Raw genomic sequence first — 24,032 nt, 5'->3', positions numbered from 1 at the left:
GTCAGAGCTTAGACTAAACCTTAGTTCGGTTTATTGGATTTAATGCGCGTTTCACAAAAAAAAAAAAACCGGGAAAGTATAAAATAAAATACAAAACAAACAAAAACAAAAATCATAGCGTAAATTTCCCCCCCAACAATAAAAAAGACAACCAAACGACATCTGCCGCCTATGACGCCCTCTGCTTTGGGGTCTCTGTGTGTTCTGAGTTGTGCTCTGCTCTGCCCCCCATCTACGTCTCTCTGTGTGTGTGTGCTGCTCTGCCGCTGCCAGCGTGAAATTCTGTCGAGCTACTTACTCAACAACGGAGGCCCGTCCATATCAACGATATCAGTCGGTTTTGCGAATTCGTCGCGCGCGCTACCTAAATCCAAAAAGGAATATATATACCTCCTCCCTATATATATATATATACCTCCGTGAAATCAGGCGTCCAAAAAACTGATTTTCCCCCCCATACATGTTCATCATATAGATGTTTTTTTATATGTTTTATATGTGTTGTATATCGCTGTCGTCTACCACGAAGAAGGAACAACAAGAACAAATTGCACTGTAATTTTGTCTGCTTTTTTTGAGTGTGCTGCAAGTGTTTTTTTGTATTTTGTTGTTGTATATTCGTATTTTACAACAACAAGGAGAAGGAGGAGCATCAGAGAGACAAAAAGGAGACCTAACTGTTGTTATTCGATTCACTTTCATCATCTTTTTCTCTCTCTCTATCATCTCCTTTGAGGTAAGTGAAATTTCACCGGCTATATAGTCAAGTACAGTTTGACAAGCATTATATACGCCACATTGGCAGATATCTATAGATATATATGTACACTCATTATAGTGGTCACAAGATCTAGCTAGTCAAAAGTGATAAATTAAAGGCAATACCAAAAAAAAAAATTATATACATATATTAAAATAGAAAAAGAATTTAAAAAAGAAAATTTGGGGGAAAAAAAATTGATAACATTTTCCTTTTTTGTATGTGAACGGAAGCAGAGAGATAAAAACATCTCAAACTAAAAAAAAAAAGAAGAAAATATTTCATCTCAATTGTAAATATTGAAAACTTATTGTTGTTAAAAGAAATGCCGTGTCAAAGTGTCTGTCTGGTGTGTGTGTGTGTGTAATTTTTCAAGTTTAACAAAATAAATAATTATTTTTCTTCATAAATTGTCATAGACTAAAGACATATCCTTTAAACGAATTTCATTTAAAGACTAAATCCATAAAATTAGAAGAATTTTCATTTAAAAACTTAACAAAATTTGAATTTATAATTTGTTCACATGCTATTTCGATTCTTTTCCAACAAATCTCATATAAATTGCCAAAAAAAAAAGTTCTAGAAAGAAATTTTAACATTTTTAGTTTTTAAAATATTTAACAGTTTTGTACCAGCTTTTTGACTTTTTTTATTATTAAAGAAAGTCAGAATTCCCAAAATATGTAAAAAATAAAAGGCATTTAACAATTTTTTGTTAAAATTAAATTTAATCAAAACAATTTTGGGCTTATTTTATTCTTCGCTTAAGAAATCTTCAATATCCAGCAAAATATTTTCAATTCTAGAATGAAATTTTTGAATTCACGAATCAGTTTTAAACTTCTTTTTTTATAAATCTAAAATATAAATATAATCTAAAAATAAATATAAATTAAACAAAATCTTGTCTTTGGTATTTTAGTTAAACTTTCACATAAAATATGAAAAATTATTTCAAATTCATAGGTTTTTTTTTTTTTTTAAATGAAATTTAAAATAAGTTTATTTATTGATTTTACCATCTCAGTATACCCTACAGCTATGTTCATTTGGTTATAGGGTATTAAAAAGACACAAAATAAATAAGTCAAAACATTTAATTTTTTGACGTCAAAGCTTCAAAAAGGCAAATCCCCAACAAAAGAAGAGGAAAATAAACTTGAAAACATTTTAGCACTTTCATTTGTGGCTAATTCGATGAGAATTTTAATACTCTTTGTACGCCAAGACAAACATAGATTGAAATCCACAGGAAGTCAATTCGAAACTGATATTTTTTGTGTATTATTCAAGTCCTTAGTCTTTAATTTGTTAAGAACTCATTCATTTCGTTGTAGGTAGATAAGAAATTCCAAGCCCTTATCTCTTAACCCCATGTGGGGGGCGGGTGGTCGGTGTAGATTTGGTTATTGTATTGCAATTCCATTAATGCAATGTTTCACGAATAAGGCAAGAAAAGTGCATGATATTGTTATTATTGTTGTTGCTGTTGTTGCTATTTTCTGTTATCACAATGATTAATTAAGTTAGTTGGTTGTCCATGCTTTGACAAGCTGAGCCAACCCACCCAAAAGGTTCTGTTCTCTGCATGTTTGCATTGAAACTTGATTGTGCTGACCTGGGCATTTGTATTTGTATAGTTACTTACTAATAAGTACATATGTAATAATCTAAATTATATGTAAAGAGACAGAGACACTGGAACGTGCCCATTGTCGGCGTTGATTCATAAACAACATGATTTGACATGGAAGTCTGTAAACAGTTTTCTGTGTGACAAAAACACAAAAACAAATGCAAAATAATGCGCCCACTTCAACAACAACAATGTGGCAACTGCCAACAGATATATATGTATGTATATATTCCCCGATTCTCCAGAATTTCTATGTGGTTAGGGTCGGAAATCCCCTGTTATATAGCTCAAGATTCTAATGATATGTCAAAACACGTTCAACTCAACTCAAACTCTTAATGTGGGGATTTAGCAGCAAAAATTACACTTTTGTGGCCTTTTATCGATGCGTATCAAATAAAAAATTGATTTATTTTCTTTGTAGATCAAATTGATAAGTTTCGTACAGTTTGATAACCACTCAAATACATAGTCATGAATGAAGGCTTACGTGCACTTAAGCTGGTAGACCAACAATTCGGTATAAATCAAAAGAAAAGTTTGTGAAAAGTAGTCAGTAGTTTGTGTCAAGCTTATACTATAGTCGTTTAATCGGTCATGCGAAGGTACTTAGAAAACTAAATTGAATGGGATAAGTCTATTAACTTCAAGTCAAGTGCAAATATCTAAACGACTGGGAGGGGATTTTTTTTTTTTTCATTTCACCTTAATCAACGTGAAAATCATCTACTAACTAATGATGAAAACAATTTTCCCTATTACTTATCACCTCCACCCACCGCCCACTCCCACCAACCAGCAAGCACCTTGTTTTTGCTCTAGTCCCACCACCCGCCTAGTTTAATTTGCATTTGTGGAAACAGAAAGAAACAATAACTAACGGAGCAAAATGCTGACATCACGTGTGCACTATGCAAATGATAGACACAGAGCACCCATAGGGGGTGGTGGGGGCGGTTCAATGTAAACAAATTTTTTGACTGATTGTGCATTGGAAATATGATTGAATTTGTTAACTTAATTGGCTTTTAATCAATAAAACTAACACAAGGACACACACAAAATTGTCCATTAAAAAAAAAAAGAGAAAATGCAAAAGTTCTATATACCTTTTCGTTGTTTGTGTTGTTGTTGTTGTTGCCATTTCAATATCAAGTTCAGTTTTATTTTATTTTCGTAACTACAAAAAGAATTTCTATGACGTCCAAAGGAAAGCAAATTTCTTTTTGCTTTTCCACAGTCGACACCCACGCAACTTGGAAGAGAAAAAAGTTCCAAAGACATAGAGAAAGCGAAAGACTAGGAAAAAAATGTCAAGATATAGAAATATTTTTAGAATTTTTCCAACCATACGTATGTACATACATGCATATATATATATGTATATGCCATAAATTAGTGCATATGTACCATGAACCAGAATATATATATATATATGTATTTATATTTGAGTAATTCATTGACTTTGGAAATAGCCAAGCCCCTTTGATTTAATAGATTCATTGATGATATCTTCTTGTTTGATATTGCTAATATGGTTGGGGTATATTGATTCTGTATTCAAGTTTGTAAAAAACATAAAGTGAAGCTATATACATAGCTGATCACTGATTCGTTAAACTAATGTGAGAAATTTAGTGGTTTTCTCCAATGACTTTCGAACCCATGATGGGAAATGTAAGATGATTTATTGGAAAGACCATTTCAAAGTGGTTTTACCCTTATTCATTCAAATCGTATTATTACTTTTATTAGAATTATTTTGTCTTTTAAGTGCAATTTGAGATGCTTTTTTTATTATTGGCATAAGGCCATAACACGTTGAACTGGTTTATTTGGCTTAATTGCGTTTCGAATCGGTTCAAAATCATCAAGTTGCTTGAACTCAAAATGAATGTTTTTTTTGTTTTTGGTGCTAATTAACTCACGTGTGGAGTGTTAACTTTTTGACGATTACGTACTTATACTTATTTATGAATGACTATGTAAGACAAGGCATTAAAATGTCGAATTTACAACAACTTTCTAGTTGTTTTTTCTAAGCTATTGTGTTCCGTTTAACTCGTGTCAAGTGTGAACAAAATAGTCGCTCACTTGTGTACATATTTAGTTACATCTGCCTACTCTCTATACCTATATACTGTATTGTATTACAATAAAGTCACGTGGCCAACAACAGATGATGATGATGATTTGGTTGGAGGAATTCCTGGTTCTCTTCCAACTGTTTGGGTCTTTCCTCATTTCGTTTGTTACTCTGTAGGCATAATAATAAGCAGCTATTCCGACCTTGTTCCCACCAAAGTGGGATTGCCTCTGGTCAACGGATTTTGTCACCTGCCTGCCTGCCTGCCTGCTAGTGACGTTGATGGCATTAAGTTCACCTATTGTATATGCAATTATCTTAACGGAAATGAATCATTAAGTGTTTAACATTTTGGCGAGTGCAGCTATCAAATGTGACGCTTTCCGTTACACAAAATGTCATGCCAAATTATTATTATGAATTAGTATTATTATATCAAAAGAATTAATTAAATGTCTGTTCATTTCACCTTAGAAAAGGTTATCAACTGAATATTTAGACATGCCATTTAACAGGAAAACATCTTCTATAGACCACAAACTTCTATCTAATCTACTCCAATTCGAATCTTTCTTTTGGTCTAATGATCCTTAAACTAGTCGTTTACCATAACTACATCAGACTAAACAAGAATATATGTACATAAATAGGTCAATTCAATAGAAACTATAAATTTTCCAGTCCTTCCAGTTCAATTTCTACTTGTGAAACTTTAAGTAAATGATATTCAGTTTTTTTTCCTTCTTATGGGTTTATTTATACTTGTTCACATCTGTTTTCCCCCGAAAATAAATTCCAACTTCTGGAGTCACATAACGGAATTGCTTCATTACAACGTCCGTAAAACTTGTTTTTCTGGGTTTTATTTATTTTTATTGTTTTCTCGACTCTCTCTCTCACTCTCTGTTAACAAATAATTTATTTAGAAACGCAAAACATTTGTTCCAATTAACACGATGCGTAGTAATGCAATTTGGAAATGTGTCGGAAATGTTTTAAAATCAGATAAATTATTTATATACATATATAAATTTATACATATATTTGTACTTACAATGGGTATATAAGTAGGTTCAATTTGTTGATTGCGGAAATCGCGTTTATTCTTATCGACAAAGTTCATTGTGAGGGCAAAAATAAAAAAAAAAGCACCCCAATCTTTTGTTGTTTTCGAAAATTCACAGCTGTGGCCTTAGGATTCCGACTGGGTGGTCTATGAAAATCTCTTATCATTCATTCAAAACTCATCCGAATAAGAGCAAATGTGTTCTATGAATGAATATGTGTGGCATTTTTAATTGGTCACTAAATTTCACACCCCGAATAGTGTTTGGGTTTAATCTGGATTGGTTATTAAACTCTGCCCAGGTCCCAAGTGCAGAATAACTTCTTGGTTGAATTAGTTACTCGAATTTATAGTCAAAGTAAGTAAAGCTTAGGTTATGTGAGGTTATGTTAGATTATGTGAGGTTATGTTAGGTTAAAGAAGAAGTTCATAAGTGCAGAATAACTTCTTAGTTGAGTAAGTTACTCGAATTTATAGTCAAAGTAAGTAAAGCTTAGGTTATGTGAGGTTATGTTAGGTTATGTGAGGTTATGTTAGGTTAAAGAAGCAGTTCCTTTGAAAGGGGCCAACTCTTGTTATTTGCTAGACCATTTGTTGATTCAATATTTCTACGTATGTCCAAGTTCAATCTATATTCTGAGTCATACCAAAGCAAAACACACGACTAATGAAAGTGCAAATGGCCACGCCCAAAGCCATTCAAATTTGCCTCACAATGTAGCAGCCCAATAGAGCGTACATAATGATAATCACACATGCTTACTATATAATTTGACTAACAGCAATTGTTTAAGCAATTTATTTCCATTTTCAACTTAACTCGGTTGACAGTTAGAAGAATCGTAATTTAGTACTTTAGCACAACTTAAACTTTGTAAACTTAGAAGATTATAACTAAGTATTTGTATTATAATAGATTTAAGACAAGTCTAGGGAATAGACTAACTAATTATTGAATTTCTATATTATTGTCCACTTAGATAGTCAATTTGATCTCTTAGGCTTTTCATCCCGGATACCCTGTAATTTCGGTCGAATTGTGTCAGTTTAGTAGTTATTGCCCTCTAGTGTATACAAATGATTACCAACAATGATAACTTGGTTAAACAGCAAAATTAATAACCATTTATTGAACAACAAACCATAAAGCAGATAGCATGATAAGATTGATAAACGGAATAGTTTGGAGGGGGGAGGGATCATCAATGGCATGGAATAGTTTTTCTAGGAAAATTACAAACTCAAAACAAGAAATTTAAGACTCGAATCGAAAGACTATGAATAGAAGAATATGAATAATATATTAAATCATATAAACTTTATATCTTTATGATCGTTGGCTAAGAGTCACATTTTATCAGATCTGGTCTTGACTCGTATCATCAAGGATCAGTTAAGTCAGCGTACAAAGTAATAGTATGTCCTAATCAGTATTATATATGTACATATGTATATACATATATTTGTACACAGTAGGTAATCTATCAATTAGGGCACTCGATTCAAGTGTCCTATAAATGGCACAAGTTCAAAGCTGAAGTAGTCCATTGAAGTACTCTATTTAACTCTTAATATAAAGCACATATAGAACAAAGTATATACACATACACACACACACATATACCTATATATAATGATGGCCTCCCTTAGTGATAGTCACACATAAACATTTGATGGTACATATTTGCAAAATCATGGGGAGGCCACTTGTCAAGTCAATAAACTGCCCTGATAAGGGAGAACCCTACCACATAGGCTAGGGTTTACGGATCCCGTACTAATCACCATCATCTATGAAAACAAAAAAAAAAAAAAACGTAAACTTAACTCACTATATTAATTATGCAGGAAAAATCTAATAAAATACATGTGCCGACAATTAAATGTAATGTGTTTCTTGGAAAAGTTTTAGCTTATCAGTTGCGGCTACCGTACAACTAACTTATCGCATGATGCACTTGGAATCTATATACATATATGTACATACATATATTTATTTATATGTACTTTGAACGTAATTATGAGATCGGTAGATTTCCCAATCAATAGGCGTACAGCAGTTAGCAGAAAGCAACAAAATCTAAAATGATTGGAAATTATGGCAAAACGAAAAAAAAAATGAAAACAAATGTTTATAGAATTAATTGAAATCTCAGACAAACGACGGGCCTCTCGCCATATGTACTTACAATATACAAATGTATATATACTATACATGGCTAATAGGTACGTCTTGATAACCCCAAAGCGATGAACTCTCCACAAATCTGATGCGATGCTGTCCGGACGCTGCCAATGTCAGTCACCAGTCGTAGACCAAAAGCGGGTGGCATTTTGATATTTTTTCGACAAATGATCAACGACCAGTGGCTCGACCTTCTTTTTGAGGCTCGTCGCTTCACTCTCTATCTTTGAATCAATAAATAATCCATATAATATACATACATATATTCCAAATAATTTTTTAGCAGACTTTGAACTTGATCATGAGTAGGTATTGAAAGTAATGTAAAGCCCATTGACCAAGAGTTGCTATTGGTGGGTAAGACTTTCATGGTTGATTAACGACCATCAAAACTTTGATTCGGTTCAAAGTATTCAATTCAATTAGTGTAGCCACAAAGTAGCCTTTCTGTACTTATAGTAAATGTTTTAATAAATTAGTTTTGTTAGTAAGCTCCAAGTGAAAAGTAGAGTAAACGAAAGACTTGCAAAAGCAGATTAAACCGGCTCAAAGCCACTGCAAACTGATTCATTATCTGTTGATAAGCCACACAAATTGATGAATTTTCCCAACTATGAATTGGAATATATACATTTCAAAAACATTTCGGAAACATTTCAAAAAGATTCCATCAAAACATAATCAAAAGTTTTATAAGAATTTGGTAAGTTATCAAAGGAGCTAATAAAAGTATTCCAATTGCTTTCCAACTACAGACTTAAGAGTGCTGGATCTAAAGATGGGCAGGAACTTGCCCTCAGGGACTTAGTTTAGGAGAAAGTTAACTTACTTTCAAAGGTTTCTATATCATAGGTATCTTTCTCCTACCTTAAGAGGTTTAGTTTTAGAAAAAATTTATCATTGTAATTCTAAAGAATTATCTAAACCAACTACTGTAATGACACAAGATTTTGTTCTTAGATATGTGACTAATTGACAAGTGTAAATAGGATGTACGTATGTACATACTAAATATAAAACACATACATATGTATGTAAATATATTTCTTACTAATCACCAAGTTTGTGGTTGGTATATTTTAGTTTTTATCTTGAATGTGAGTGTTATAAAGATTTCTTTTAATAAAAGTAAAGTGTGCTCAATTGACTCTAATAAATTCCCCCCGGCTAGGTAAATGCTCTTTAAACGCCGAAGAATTCCAGACATATATATACTATAGATAGATAGATACATACCTACATATATAATTTTTGTTGGTTTTGTTGTATTTTTAGTGAATTTAATAAGGAAATCTCTAGTTAAGTGCCGGCAATGCGGCATTGCGTGTGGCATTTTATTTGTAGTACAAACTTGTACTAAAAATTTGGGATTTGTGTGTATGTGTGTGTGTGGGTGTGTATGTGTGTGTGTGCGATTAAGTTCTTTTTTTATGTTATTCTGTCATATTTATCTCTTGACTTGATGTATTCATGTTAAAGTGTGTATCTATGTATAGTATATATATTAGCTGTCAATCAAATTGTTAATGTGGGTATATTTATAGATCTGTCAAAATAATGGATATCTTTTGTTGTTGTTGTTGTTGTTGTTGGTGGGTATTGTGGTCAATAATGCATTTGATAAAGGTTTTTTGCATGCATATAAATAATCGAGAAAATGGAGTGTGTGTTTAAACCATATCAGAGTTAGATATGGAAATCTATAGAGCCATAAAACGATTTGTCAATAAATACAAGTGAAATGACATAACAACACTCACCCGGAGCGGGGGTGATAAGCGATACGTTTTTCTGGTGATAAGCCTCATATAATGCGGGTGGTAGAATCGGTCCGTTGAGGGGGTGGCAATCGCGCGGTGTTGACGGACCCTCCACGGATTTGTCTAGGACAAACAACTGACAGCACTCAATACATGTGAAATCTTTCAACATTATTTGTATGTATTTTTATTTTTTTTTTTTTGGCAATAAATTTTCGTTTTATGACATTTTTAAAGATAACACCTGACTTGAGTTAACATTTGGTTTAAATGTAGCTTACCTGTATTGTGGAATTGAAACAAATATAGACACAATTTTTTGTTTTTTTACACACAAAACTTTTGCTTTCTCACTCTTTCGGGTCCTGCTGACTGCGCAAGTGTGGCCAGCCTGAGCTTTGTCAAGGAGTTGCCACCCCCTTGGGAAGGGGCAAAGCGATGCTTTGTCAAGGAGTTGCCATTCCTCTGCCAGCAATGCAAAGGGCATAAAGTCTGTTACATTTTGAATTCACAATTTTGCTTAGTTTACATGAACTTAAAGCTTAAAATTTGTTTCACTATCAGCGTTTTTGTTTACTTTTTTATAGTTTTGAAATGAAAAAATATCAACCTTGGTTTTTTTTTTTCTTATTTTGGGCGAACATTAAACTTGAACTTGGGATTTTGGAAATCGCCTGTAACATATTTATTAGAATAAAATCATAAAACATTTCAAGCAAGATCAAAGTTCTATATAGTTTAATACTAATTGTCACTTTATGACTTTGCACTTTGTGAAAGTAACAGGCAAAAGAATTTAACTCCAACTAATTTCACTTTTCGTTTCGTACACACACTTTAGATTATTGAAATGGCAAAATTACTAGATTAGTCAAACATGTCGGTCTCCCTTCTCCTCCTCCTTAACCCACCCTCCTGCTGTTCTTTTCTAGAGTAGTTAGAAATAGAATTTTCATGTGACTGATAAGCCCATTTCTGCCATTCAATTCAACAAAATGTTGTCTAAATATTTACTAATTTCATTTTGTTATTGCTTTCTCTACGCTCACAGTTTGAGAGTTCAGATACTGTCAAAATGTGCTTGGGCTTTTCAAACTGTTCACTCAAAGAAGCTTTTAACCTCAAATAAAGCTTTTTGTCCGTTACAAAGGCATATACGAAGAGAATCTAATTCAAATATTTTATATACCCACTAAGCCAGTTAAAGTATTATGTTTTATTTTTAAAATGTCCTGCTTGAGGGTTTTAGGATAACGTTTTTTCAGTCGATTACTATATGAAATAGCTCTAAAACTGTAAAACTATTTTGAATACAAACAGACTCAATTTAACTAGGTATGCCCCTTTGGAAAGGGTATATATAATGAGAACAAAAACATATAAACAAAACCAATGAACTTTTAAATAATTGTTCTTAATTGTTTACATTCTTCTTCTTTGAAATGAAATGCAATATAAATAAATTATTATAATTATATTATTTTCGGTTTTCTTATTTGTATTTGCAGGCAACCGAAAATCATTCCTTTGTCAATTTTGTGAACTTCAAGTGTAAGTACATATATATACAATAAATTAAACATATATATTTAAGATCAGAAAATACATTTTAACGATAATTTAAATACAATTTATTGCTTAAGATTTTAATTACAAAAACATATTGAGGACATGTTCTGTGTGCAATTTCATGTGGCTAGCTTTATATTTCGGCATTTCAGTGTGTGGGTGGGTCAGTGGGTGGGTGGGTGGTTGATTGAATGGATGGTTGGAAACACACATTCACCTTCAGCCTATTTTGTGGAGGACGCCTTATCGATTTCCTCTGGAATTTCAAAATCGAAACAAGTCTTTGCATCATTTTTGGTTTCGGTTTCGGTTTTTCTGGCCTCTGACAAGTTCAAATGTAGGTCATAGACATGAAGAAAACAAATGTTAATGCCGGTTCAGCAAAAAACCAAAATATTCGAGAAAAATAGAGCAAAAATTGTTGTGTTCATACCGCTTTGCACTTGAACTGTACAGAGAAATCGCGTGATTTACGGTGGGGCAACAGCAAAATAAAACAACAAACTTAGCAAGTTAAAATGTATAACTACAGATACATACACAAAACATACGCTCTCACAGTGTGTGTGTGTGTGTGTGTGTGTAGATGTATATGTGGGGGGCACGTTCAGCGCGTTTAGCCGATTGGCCAAATGTTTTGGGGCTTGGCTTCTGTGACGTCACGCGCACGCCTCGAAATGTATTAGATACACTTTCTGTCTGTGTGTGTGTGTGTGTGTGTGTGTAGGTATGCTAATGCATTTATGTACATTTACATTTTGTTGTCGTCATAGTTTACTTGTGCTTAAATGTGAGAAAGACCAAGTCAACTTTCGAAGCGTTAATGAGCTCTTTATATAACTTGATAGGGCCAATGTCAGCATTTTTTTTTTTTGGTAAGGTCTTGGTTTTAGACCTTTTGTGGTTTTAACTTGGTTGTGTAACACACACACACACGTTAGACTGATATAGAGAGAGAGAGAGAGAGCGCAAACGAGAAAGGTAGAGAGACACTTCGCGCATTGCGTGTATACACAATCTACATGCAGGTAAGCATGCTTTTAGGCGCTCTGGGCTCCTGTTCCCAGCATGAGGCATGCCAAATGTTTGGTTGTATTTCATGTTCTCGACACGTTAATCCTGACCCACGCACTTTACCTTCGCTTGCGTCACGAACCCAAAGGAATGTAAAGAAAGTAAAAAGGACACGTCATTGTCAAATTCAGTGATAAAGTTTTTACCTTTTTATGGATGGATGTAACTTCTAAATGTCAAAGGCCTTAACGTGCGTAAGACGATCTTCCCCCAAAAGTATGCCATTGTCACAAAGGTCTCAAAAAATTGATTAAAATCCAATCAACTTGAAGAGTTTTTACTTTCTTTGTGAGACTTTTTTTTCTCAAAATTGAATTGAATTGTTTTTATCTGACCCATATATCTATTGTCATATCTGATCTCAAAATATTGTTTAGTCATCTTTTTTTTACTTGTTCAACATTGAAAAAGCAACACACACACACACACACATACACATTGACAATCTTATTTCATTCATTACCGCGAAACCAAACAACAACAACAACACAAACAATCTATTATGCTTAGTTTTTCCACATGTTAGAAAAACAAACGTGATCTATTGAACGTATGTACCTATGGATAATGAATGCTTAGAGAAATGACTATATACATACATACATACACAAACACACATATATATACATATATATATATATATCTATATACCTGAAGAGGGAAATGACTCTCGGGGTACTTTATGTATGTAAAGTAAATGGAAATGGAAATGAAAACGTACACGTTGAGACTGATGCACATGCTAAGTAAATATCAGAAGGTGCACTTTTTGTTGTTGTTGTTTTTTTCTACATACAAATAATCTGTGTACGCATTTGGAAATATAATTGATTGATGTATCAAGTATAAAACACACACGCACACAAGTACATATATCATGTTTGGAATACGCAATTCGAGAGGAAATTGTAATTTCCTTATATCACTTTCTATGGATTTATTTCAAATTCAGCTTATGTAGGAACTAATTAGTTTGAGATTTCCTTGATTTTGGAAAATGTTCTTGAAATTTTAAGACATTATTTAACAGATGGGAGAGTTTTGAATTATACATATATTAGATCATATTCTATAATCCATGAATTTGAATTGGATTTGGTTGGTTAAAGACTTAACTTTATTAAATAATAATAATATGTTTTTAGTGTGCCACAAATGAAAATAAATATTTTATCTAATCTTTTTTAAAATAATCCATTTTAGAAATGTTAATCAGAGATTCTTGGGTTTCTTTTGAATAGGTTTATTTTAGAAATTTATAGTTAAAGGATTGAGTTTTTGGTTTTGAAAACTGTTTGAAACAATAAAGTCATTTTCAAAAAGTTATACTTAAAGGAATTCTAAAAGTTTCCAAGTAAATGAAATTTCAAAAGTAAATTTCCAAATGAAACGGAAAAAAAGTTCTGAATTTTATGAAAAGTTATTGATTTAAAGACGATATGGTCTTTTGCTTAACTTCGTCATTAAATCAATTCGAGCAGATCAATTGAAGTTCGATAAGTTCAGTTGACGTTGCTTCAATTTCAATTGAGAGACAATTTAAAGCTATTATTAACACCTAAAGCCCAAACTAGTTAAATTGACTATCATTTCCTGCTCCTTGGGCACATGCACATGCACATGAAATGCATTCTAAATGCCATGGACCATGCAATCAAGGCCGGACTGGACATAATGGACAGACGGATGGATAAATCCGACGAACTGAAGCAGAACGATATATGTACATATGCATGTATGGAAAAGAAGCGAAATCAAAGCGAAGGCGCTTTACCAATTCCAATTCCAGTTTAAGTTTACTTGAAAGACTCGGCTGCAAGTCAATAGCCTCTCCAACGTCGTCGGCCACCCCAATGGCAGAGACAGAATAGAGGCGTCCGTTACCGCTACCGCTGCTGCCCACGTTTGTTGTTGTTGTTGTTGTTGTCAGACCAGTTCTCGCCGGGAATGAGAATCGAGAAAAGACACACACACACACACTCATAGAGCGAGGGATAGACAGAGAGAAAGAGCAAGCGAGAGCATGTGTGTGTGAGGTGTGCGGAAGAGAGCATATGAGAGCGACTGTGGAGAGGAGAGGAGAGGAAGAGGCGAGGAGACCACCGCATCCAGAGCCCCGGCGGAGGCCTTTTTGTTCATTATTTGGCGCGCCATTTGCTAGCCACCATTCATTGCGTGCGGATCGAACGGAATAAGCAAAAGATATACAAAAACCGACAAAAACCGAAAAACACTTTTGCTCAACATATCCCAATTTGTCATTATTTTTGAAACATATTTCTTTACTTCATGAAGTTATAGAAATTTCGTGTGTGTGTGTCTGTGTAGTTGGTGTATTTGTTGTTATTGTTGTTGTTGTGGTTTTTTTTTTTGGCCAGCAACATGTTAATTCCGAATTGCGCATGCGCCTAAAAGTATTCTATGCTACGTGGGTGGTCGATGTACAAAAATATTTTTTGTTAAAGGACAAACCTTCAAGCTAAAGGACATTGCATATTATTCAATCAAAAGAAAACGATAAAAGAAAACAAAGTTAACTAAGCGCACAGTGACGGCAAAAAGAAAAAAGACAGCAAAAAACGGAAACGCATCAAGAATTAAACATATCTCGAAAAAGAAATTAACACATAATCATAATGTCGACGGCATCATCAAGTAATTCCAGCGGCGGTGGAGGAGGCGCAGGCGGAGGCAGTGGAAACCGGGCCAACGATGATAGAAAACCCGGCCAGAATACCGAGGAGAGTTCCCACCTGCTGGAGGCTGCCGAAAATGGTGCCAAATATGGTTCCAGGCAAGCGGTAAAGATTGTGAAAACCAATGGAACTTCAACATCATCATCTCTTCCCCATGTAAAGCACGATATGAGTTTGTTTTCTTTTCTTATGTTAATGGTGTTGGTTATTTTAGTTTTACTTTTTTGACCTTGACAGAGACAGAAATTATACCAAAAGTGTGTGGACCCACCTTCCCTCCCTCCCCCTCCCTCAAAATACTCTGCAAAAAGAAGTCGAAACCAATTAGCGCAGTGCGAAATCAGTTTTGTATGCTCGATATGCGTTGTTTTGCCAAAGCAAATAAGTAAAAATATCTTAACTACCATAAAAAAAAAAAAAAAAAAAACTCTTTACCTAACTGAAAAGACGTGGGGGAAATGGCAAATGGCCAAAATACATAATATTGAACTCGTATTACGTTTTGTGTGTCAATACGATTAAACTTTCCCTTTCCAGTTTATGCAAATGTTATTTGATCATAAACTAACTAATTAAAGTTTTCACAAAAAAAAAAAACAACATAAATTTGAATAGCAAATTTTGAATACGATAATATTTAAACGTTTGGTTTGGCCACTTCTAAATGTCAACAGATAAAAGAGCACAAAGAACAGAATTCTTTTGATTCTTCTGATTTTGATTATAACATTTCCGCTCCAAGTAAAACACACACACAGACACACACAAACGGTAGCAATAATTAGATCGTATAGCTTATCAGCTAATGAGTTTCGAAGCCAGTGGGGCAACCCCCCAACCCCGTCCCCTCCTTCAACCTACCACCAAATTAGTCGACACCCACCCACCCAATTGCTACTATGTAGAAACTTTCTATTTTCGTTCCGTACAAGCAACAACATTTTGGGCAAGGTCACAATACACAGTAACAGCCCCCAACAAGTCTTTTTTCTTACATATGTATGTATGTACACCACAGACTATGCATATTAATCATTAACTACCACAAAAAACAAAAACCAAATATATATATATACATAGGTATATAACAAATAAATATATGAGATAAGAGACCATTTTTTTGTTTTCAAATAAGGGGCGTACTGCTGTGCGAGTACTAGGCTAATTTGGTTCTCTATTTCGTTATAAAAATCATGAAAGTCGTCATCACAATAAAATGAATACCGTTCCACAGAATGCACAGCATGACGCATTAGTATTCGATTTAAGTAATAATAATCATGAGTTTATAATGTATGTAGAGTAGATCTGTTTACAAAGTAAAGACCAACTTACATTGATCTACATATGAATGGGGCCCCAAATGATCAGTCTTTGTTATAGGTTTTCCAAAAGAATACTTTTGGGAGTCGAAGCAAAAATTTCCCTAACAACTTTCTTCATTAAGTGCTTAGCTATTAATTGACAGTGGGAAACCCCCCAAAGAAAAGTATAGACAAAACCAAAAAGGGATTTGATCAAAGACGGTCTAAATAGCTTAGTTCAACTTAAGGCTTTTAACAAGACAGACTAAGCAAACTATTAAAAACTGTACTTCTCTTGAAACTCATGACTATAGAAATCCAAAACTTCTTTTTCAAGCCACTTTGTTTATGTTTAATCATAACTTGAAAATTCCATAACTTTTCTGTTATTCATTTTCCTAAATTCCTATTCGTTTTTTTTTGCTTAATTTTTTTATACTTGCACTTTGTGGACGTTTTTCAAAACTCTTTTATATGGACAACTTCATTTTGTGTAATGACAAAAGATAATACATTTATTTTCCTGTCGGTTAGAATGTATTACCTTAAAATTGGTTAAAAATTAGAATTTTGTGAATTTTTTGTTTGACTTTACATTTTTAGTATAATTTGCTTGCCTACTTTTAGGCTTGTCCTTGATGCACTTTGACACTTTCACATAAATTTATATTCAAAACATTCTGTAGATAGATATATACCTACAAATAGATATGTTTTCATTTTCATTCCCTGTATGAATAGTCAGGTGTCTGAGATCCATCCTAAGGAATTTCATCCTTTGTTCCTTTAATGCTGCTGTGGACAAACGAAGTGTTGTATCATCCTTCTGTCCATATACCTTTCAGTTTTGCTCCACCCGGGAGAGAAAGTCACCCAAATCAGGGATGAAACTCAAGAAGAACATACCAGGATTAGGGTGTTCTTGATCACTGTCTGTCAGTCTGAAATGCCCCTTTTTGTAGAGGGTGTAGCATGCCTCTCTAAAAGAGGAGTATAAGAAGACAAACCCCCTAAAGATTCATTGCCAGAAGCTACTGGCTCTTACTGCTAATCACTCGTTAATCGCTATCTTAAAACCATGCTAATTTAATCTTAATAATCAGATTTCTATTGCTGGGAATTTACATAGATTGAGTATTTTCCAATGATAAAATTTTACGATTACCAAGAATGAAGTAAGAATAATTCAAAGAATGTTTTAATGAATGAATTTTTTCCATATTTACATAAATTGACAATTAGTTAATATGCAAATCGTTTATGGGTAAAATAAAATTTAATGTTAATATTAACCACTAGGGGGAGACACCACTCGAGTTAGTTCAATGTAATGACAGAGGAAAACAAGAACAAGTTTTCCTTCTTTTTATTTTTCCCCACTCTTTCACTTTTAGTATTCAAATGGGAAATCTCTATAATTGACCACATACTAATATAGTATGTATATACTTAATATATATTTACTCTTGAGCAGGAGTCATATTTATGGGGGGCACTGTTGCGTTTTCGCATTGACATTGAAACGAACTTGGACGCCTTGTCTAGGATAGGATGACACGCAGCGAAATGATGCATAACAGGGTGGTGTAAAATGGTGGGTTGATTGTGGGTTGTTCCCACTCAACAAGGTTCCTTTTAACTGCCAACACGTTAAGAATCTATATATAGACTCACAACATTGACCACATTAGCCACAGAATCTGAGCGAGAACCTACAACAACAACAACAATCTCTGATATTTTGTGATATCGATTTCACTGGCGACTTTAATGTGTTTAGTCGTCGGGGTTCCTTCATTTGGGAGGTGTGTCCCGACCTCGTCAGTAAAGCAATCTCTTTCTCTCTTTCTCTCTCTCTCTCTGTCTCTCTGTCTGTCTGTCTGCCTGTATAGATATTTTTATGTGGGCGTTTCTGGTTTCTTTCTTAGGCATCTACATACATTTATTGCATTTAGCTCAACTCTCGGAATGCATTTGCCTTTTTATGTGTTTCATTTTCCTCTTCCAGCCATGGGCGGAAGTGATTCGCATTTTCTCTATTTCTGCACTGGTCGTCCATGTCTGAAGTAAGCGGGGGGCCAGGGGCGCTACCCGGTTGGCAGTTGATTTGATTGAAAAATGACTTTGGCATTCTATGAGTGGGCGCCTTACATGCCCACTTAGTTACTTACATAGATTGGAAAGAGCAAAAGAAAAAGAAACCCAAGACAGATGAAAATGTGGGAAAATTGTTTACAAGGTGTGGCAAAATACTCAAAGAACTTGTTTGGCTTGTTTCAGATTCAGCAGGATTATCTTTCGTCCTTTTTCTATACCTCAAACCTAATGGGCCACTCAAAACGTATGAATGATCTGTAGAATATTGACATAGGCCATGGATGAATGGAGGGTATTGAACTTTAACGTGGTAGTAGTAAAAGCACACGGGCCCCCTAAAATAATACCATAAATCAGATACCATGTCTATGGCCCCTTTGTTTAACCAGATAAACCATATGGTAAAATAAACCAAACAAATGAAAAGCTCTTCCCCATAACTTTTCGGCCAACAACATTTCTAGGTAAAAACTTCAAGAGCTTTTATGTCGATTGTACGGTTCGGTTTGGCCGCTCCGTTGGTCATCTTATCTATGAAAGTCTCAACCAAATATTATGACCATGATGTTTTGGTATCAAGGTGATATTTATGATTGCCTTAACTATATGGTGTATACTAAACTAAGTAGATAAAATGAAGTAGCTAAATGGGTCTGATTCTATACACTTAGGGACTTAAATTTCATTCAGACCAAGACCAACACAAAAGAAAGGGAAAGAAATGTCTAATCAGTTGGAAAATAAATGAAGATTGATGATAATGCTACTGACATACATAGGCGCCAGTCGGCAATTAGGAAAATTATTCAAATTTTTAGCACTAGACTAACACACACACAAAGACTTGTGTACCTACATACATATACTTATATATGTACATATATTAGTCCAATTTCCGATTGATAATCTTTTCTTAACTCTTATCTTATCCCCAACGAATCGAAAAGTTTTTTTTATAGTAGGGGCAAATACTTCATTAAATGAAAATGAAAATAAGCATAAAACACAGAAAAATGTGTACTCAACTTATACCCATATAAATTGGTAGTTAATACCTACTTAAGTTTATCAATTAACTTGTTTTAATAAGTTTATTTAAGTACAAGCTAGTTAAGTTAGTAGCCAACCCAAGGGCCAATCTATACGAAAAAGGCACGCGAATATGGGATTTCCGTGCCATTATCAAAAAAAAAAACAAACACACACTATCGATGTGTGTGTGTGTGTGTGTGTGTGTGTGTTAGGGGGGTCTTAAGTACTTTTCCTGACATGTGCATGAAATGGTATTATGAATACATACTTTTTTTTTAAAGTTCGACCTAATGAGAACCACTTGACAAACTTGTTGTTCGGGTCGATAGCACGGTCCCCGATGCTAGGGGCAAAGAATGTTAAGGGGCATTCAAAATATTTAGTATGCGAGCATACTTATCGGGGTATGCAATAAAACTCCTAATCGCCCAACACCCGGAGAATCATTATCACGGCTTTAGCGATTTCGGGTTCGGGTGCTATGCGATTCGATTCCGATAATACGTACACAGAGAACAGTCCAATTCAGTTAGTTGAACATTACCTAACAACATACATCTTCAATTTGGCTCTCGGTTTGATTGTGTTTGTTTGGTTTCACTGTTTGTTCACAGGATCAGGATCAGGAGAATCTACTTGGCAATATGGTGCATACATCGACCGAAAATAGATCCAGGACATTTTGGCAATATGTTGCCGCCCTGGCAGCAGCTGGCGGAGCCTTTGCCTGCGGTACTCTACTGGGTTGGACATCGCCAGCTCAAACGGAAATCGTTGATAATCCCAATTATGCATTTCCCGTCAACGATGATCAATTCTCATGGGTCAGCTCGGCCATGACTTTGGGTGCGGCCTGTGTTTGCATACCGATTGGTTTTCTCATCAATATGATTGGACGTAAATGGACAATGTTATTCCTTGTGCTGCCCTTCCTCTTGGGTTGGGGTCTACTCATTTGGGCCAAGAATCTAGCCATGATGTATTCGTCACGTTTCATTCTGGGTATCGCTGGCGGTGCCTTCTGTGTGACAGCTCCCATGTATACGGGTGAGATAGCCCAAAAGGAAATTCGTGGCACTCTTGGCAGTTTCTTTCAATTGATGATCACCCTGGGTATACTGTTTGTCTATGCCATTGGAGCCGGTTTGGATGTCTTCTACATGAGCGTTGTCTGCGGCGTTTTGCCAATTATATTTGGTGTCATCTTCTTCTTTATGCCGGAATCTCCCACCTATTTGGTAAGTTTCTTTCAATAACCTCAATCATTATCACCTTATAAAAAAAGACAATTATCCTGTTGGCTAAAATCATATCAATTTCCTCACATTTATCCCATAATCCTACGTTTGCCATGAATTAGTCACTATTATTGATAAATTCGATTTGTTTACAAAAACAAAATTTGAGATTTTAATTTAGTTTTGTCACAAGTTGTTGGCAACTTTTGTCACAGTTAGTCACGAAGGACACAAATGAGGTTCTCATTTGCCCTTTTTTGCGTGTCCTTGTCACTTTTCATTTGAGTCATTTTGAGTCAGTTTGGGATCCTCTGACATTATCCCATCCCTTCACTATAAGGAACGAACGATATTAATTACTTGTCAAAATTTCAGGTCTCCAAGAATCGTTCGGAAAGCGCTGTCCAGTCCATTCAATGGCTGCGTGGCCAACAATATGATTATGCGGCCGAATTGGAGGAACTGCATGAGACCGATCGCCAGATACGTGAGAATAAAGTGAATGTTTTGTCCGCCCTGAACCGTCCTGTAACACGCAAAGCTTTGGCCATCAGTCTGGGTCTTATGTTCTTCCAGCAAGTTTGCGGCATTAATGCTGTCATTTTCTATTCCAAGAAGATTTTCGAGGTATGTACAATCGAAAGGCAACGAATTAAGTAGAACTTAATTGATAACAAGTACGTTTGGTTAATTTTTTTTTTTTGCGTTTTTGTGTTTTTTTTAGGATGCCAACACTGGCATTAGCTCTGGCATGTCCACAATTTTGGTTGGTGTTATGCAAGTGGTGGCCACCTTCGTCTCCACCTTGGTGGTGGACAAACTCGGACGTCGTATCCTTTTATTGGCCTCGGGTATCGTTATGGCTCTGTCGACCACGGCTATTGGTGTATATTTCTTTTTGAAGGATCAGGATGAGGCCAGTGTGGATAGCATCACTTGGTTGCCGGTGGCCAGTTTGTGTGTCTTCATTATTATGTTCTCGATTGGCTATGGCCCGGTCCCCTGGCTGATGATGGGTGAACTGTTTGCCACCGATATTAAGGGATTCGCCGGCTCGATTGCGGGCACAACCAACTGGGTATTGGCCTTCATTGTTACCAAGACGTTTACCAATCTGAATGAAAGCCTGGGAGCTGGTGGCACTTTCTGGCTCTTTGCCGGCCTCACCGTAGTTGGCGTCTTCTTTGTCTTCTTCTCTGTCCCCGAGACCAAGGGCAAGAGCTTGAACGAGATTCAAGCCGAATTGGCTGGCAACAGGTCAACAGATCAGCAAATTGTCAACAAGAATTAAATGCGAAAAAAAAAAAAAAAAAAAAAAGAAATCCTTCAAAAAGAAAAAACTCAACAGAACTCTGAAGAAAACTCTGTTTAACTTGCTGTTAAAAAATTTATGTCGATTTATGTTTAAGTGCAAGTCAAAAAGTTCCGTTCGGTTTTCTTTTCAATATCTTATTATATATTTTTTTTAATTGTTTAAAAAACTTTATGAATTTGTGTTTATACATATATATATATATATAGAATTTAATGTGTTTTTTCGGTTAGAAGAAAGAAGCAAAATAGGCAAGTAAGAGCGAAGACTGAAGGTCAAAAAATATATTTAAAAAAAAAAAAAAAAAAAAAATTAAAAAAAAAAACACATCAGCCATTGAAAAGACAAAACAGCAATGTAAGGGAAATGTAAACTATTTGGACAATTCACATTTAGATCTGGCTAAACCAGGGACCTGGCTTTAATCAGATCTGGGCAGATTCTTTTCTTTTCCAATTTTGTGAATTTCCTATATATGCATAATATATATGTTTATCCTATATATATATGTATGTATATCTATGTATAGTCTTATGAGAAAGAAACAAAAACGAATTCTTTAAAAGAAACAAAACTTTATGCATTTGTTAAAGCTTTTCACTCGATTTCAATCTTTTCGTACAATAATTATGATGTCGTATGTACTATATATATATATATATATATATATAATATGTATTGTATATTCAGATATTTTTAATTTACCGTCACATTCAAGTCCTTTTTTTTATTTAGATCTTAAGTTTTGCCAATTTATTTATTTTACACAAAAGAAAAAAAAAAATAGATCCTAAAATGAAAAATAAAATTTGCTTTTCATTTAAAAAGGAAAAAAAAAACTAAAAAGGAAAAAAAAACTAAAAAAAAAAAACCAACTAAATCTATTATATATATACTTATATATTATATACAATTTACAGGTTTATTATTTTATGTCGTTGCTTATCATAGATCATAGTAGTTGATCATTGTTAAAAGAGAAAAAGAAAAACAAAAAACAGAGCAAATATATAAAATATATATATACATATATCATGATGTTGTAAATAAATGTCTAAATCGAAAAATCCACAAGAAAAGAAATGGGGAGAACTATTTTTCAAACATTTTTAATTAACTTTACTTTGTGTTTTAGTTTCTTGATTGATTTCACTTGCATTCACTTCATTGGGTAACAATTTTCAGAGATTAGTCAAATGTGGAGCTTCTCCTTTCGATACGCCAAGTACGCCGAGTCTTTAGGAATTCGTAAGTATGAGAAATGTTCTAAAAAAAAAAAAAATAAATAAACTGTGTAAACCCAGGACTTATTGAGGTTATTACTCTATACAGACCCCATTTATTGGTTATGGATGATAATTGTTATCAGTTGTTAGGAGCGAGAGAGAGAGAGGGAGATAGATATAGAGAGAGAGAGAGAGAGAGAGAGGTGTGTGCACAGAATGGAAAACTGAAAAATCAAAAATTAACAACACATTATTATATTAGGAATATTGAAATTTTTACTCACATTTTTTGTTTCTCAAAGTTTGTATATACATTTAATAACCTGTTACTTGAAAATTTTGTGTTTAACCCTTATGTCATCCATGGATTTTTTATTGCGAGCATGGGCCCCCTCTCGTTCACGTTGATTTTCACGTTTACGACGAAGATTCTTTAACATTAAGTTATTTAAATTATTTTCCAAGTGGTTCAATCTGTTGACCATTGATTGGACACGTTCTTGATACTCCTCCAAAATTGTACCAACATTCAATTTATCGCCTTCACCGTTCGACATAGTTATAGAATTGTTTTTTTTTTTTTGTTTTTTTTTTTTATTATTTATATAATTTCTGAGAAACTTTTCGACTAAGTTCCGTGTGGAGTTGACTACTAAATGAAAATGAATTAGAACTAAAAAACTATTTGACTTTAAATTTCTCTTTTTGACATTAATATCGAGGAGTATGAGATGTTGAGAAGAAAAAGTTTTCAAATTTCACGTGAGTAATTTGCTTTTTATAAAATATTTCAAAGATTTTCTTTGTCTTTATTGTGAGATATACATGTGACTAAATCAAAAATGTGACTTTTTATGCATTTGCCAGGCAAATAACATTGTTTAACTTCATATAAAATATGTTAATATTATAATAATTACAACAGCTATAATAAATATATGTGTTTGTATGTATGTATATATTGTATGGCATATACATACATATTAAG

At 34.1% G+C, this 24,032-nt stretch overlaps 1 protein-coding gene and 1 long non-coding RNA gene across 6 annotated transcripts in view; one reads left to right on the top strand and one right to left on the bottom strand.

Annotated features, from left to right (window-relative positions):
- Positions 1-23,709, bottom strand: part of LOC137574359 (uncharacterized) — a 56,360-nt gene extending 32,651 nt beyond the window's left edge. Inside the window, exons 1-3 of one of the 3 annotated variants that reach the window (XR_011031988.1) lie at positions 23,329-23,709; positions 23,153-23,268; positions 22,912-23,084 (exon numbers count right to left, since the gene is read on the bottom strand). This is a non-coding gene — a long non-coding RNA (uncharacterized lncRNA). Of the gene's footprint in view, positions 1-22,818; positions 23,085-23,141; positions 23,269-23,328 lie in introns of those variants that run through there. The other 2 variants (XR_011031989.1, XR_011031987.1) reach the window with 2 other exon arrangements.
- Positions 319-22,018, top strand: nebu (nebulosa). Of its 3 annotated transcripts, XM_068286658.1 has the most exons (5): positions 319-736; positions 11,005-11,047; positions 19,883-20,506; positions 20,882-21,133; positions 21,231-22,018. In XM_068286658.1, exons 3-5 carry the CDS (start codon positions 19,913-19,915, stop codon positions 21,795-21,797), a joined length of 1,413 nt encoding a protein of 470 aa, XP_068142759.1. In that variant the 5' UTR covers positions 319-736; positions 11,005-11,047; positions 19,883-19,912; the 3' UTR covers positions 21,798-22,018. The 3 variants fall into 3 exon arrangements, with proteins under 3 accessions (XP_068142759.1, XP_068142757.1, XP_068142758.1); XM_068286656.1 differs by lacking the exons at positions 319-736; positions 11,005-11,047 and adding an exon at positions 14,519-14,991; XM_068286657.1 differs by lacking the exons at positions 319-736; positions 11,005-11,047 and adding an exon at positions 14,520-14,940.
- Positions 23,710-24,032: the final 323 nt, after the last annotated feature.

Source organism: Drosophila tropicalis, unplaced genomic scaffold, assembly GCF_018151085.1.
Source record: "Drosophila tropicalis isolate 14030-0801.00 unplaced genomic scaffold, ASM1815108v1 contig_443, whole genome shotgun sequence".
Taxonomy (NCBI): domain Eukaryota; kingdom Metazoa; phylum Arthropoda; class Insecta; order Diptera; family Drosophilidae; genus Drosophila; species Drosophila tropicalis.
The sequence above is the reverse complement of the archived record's forward strand: the minus strand, read 5'-3'. Positions and strand labels throughout refer to the sequence as shown.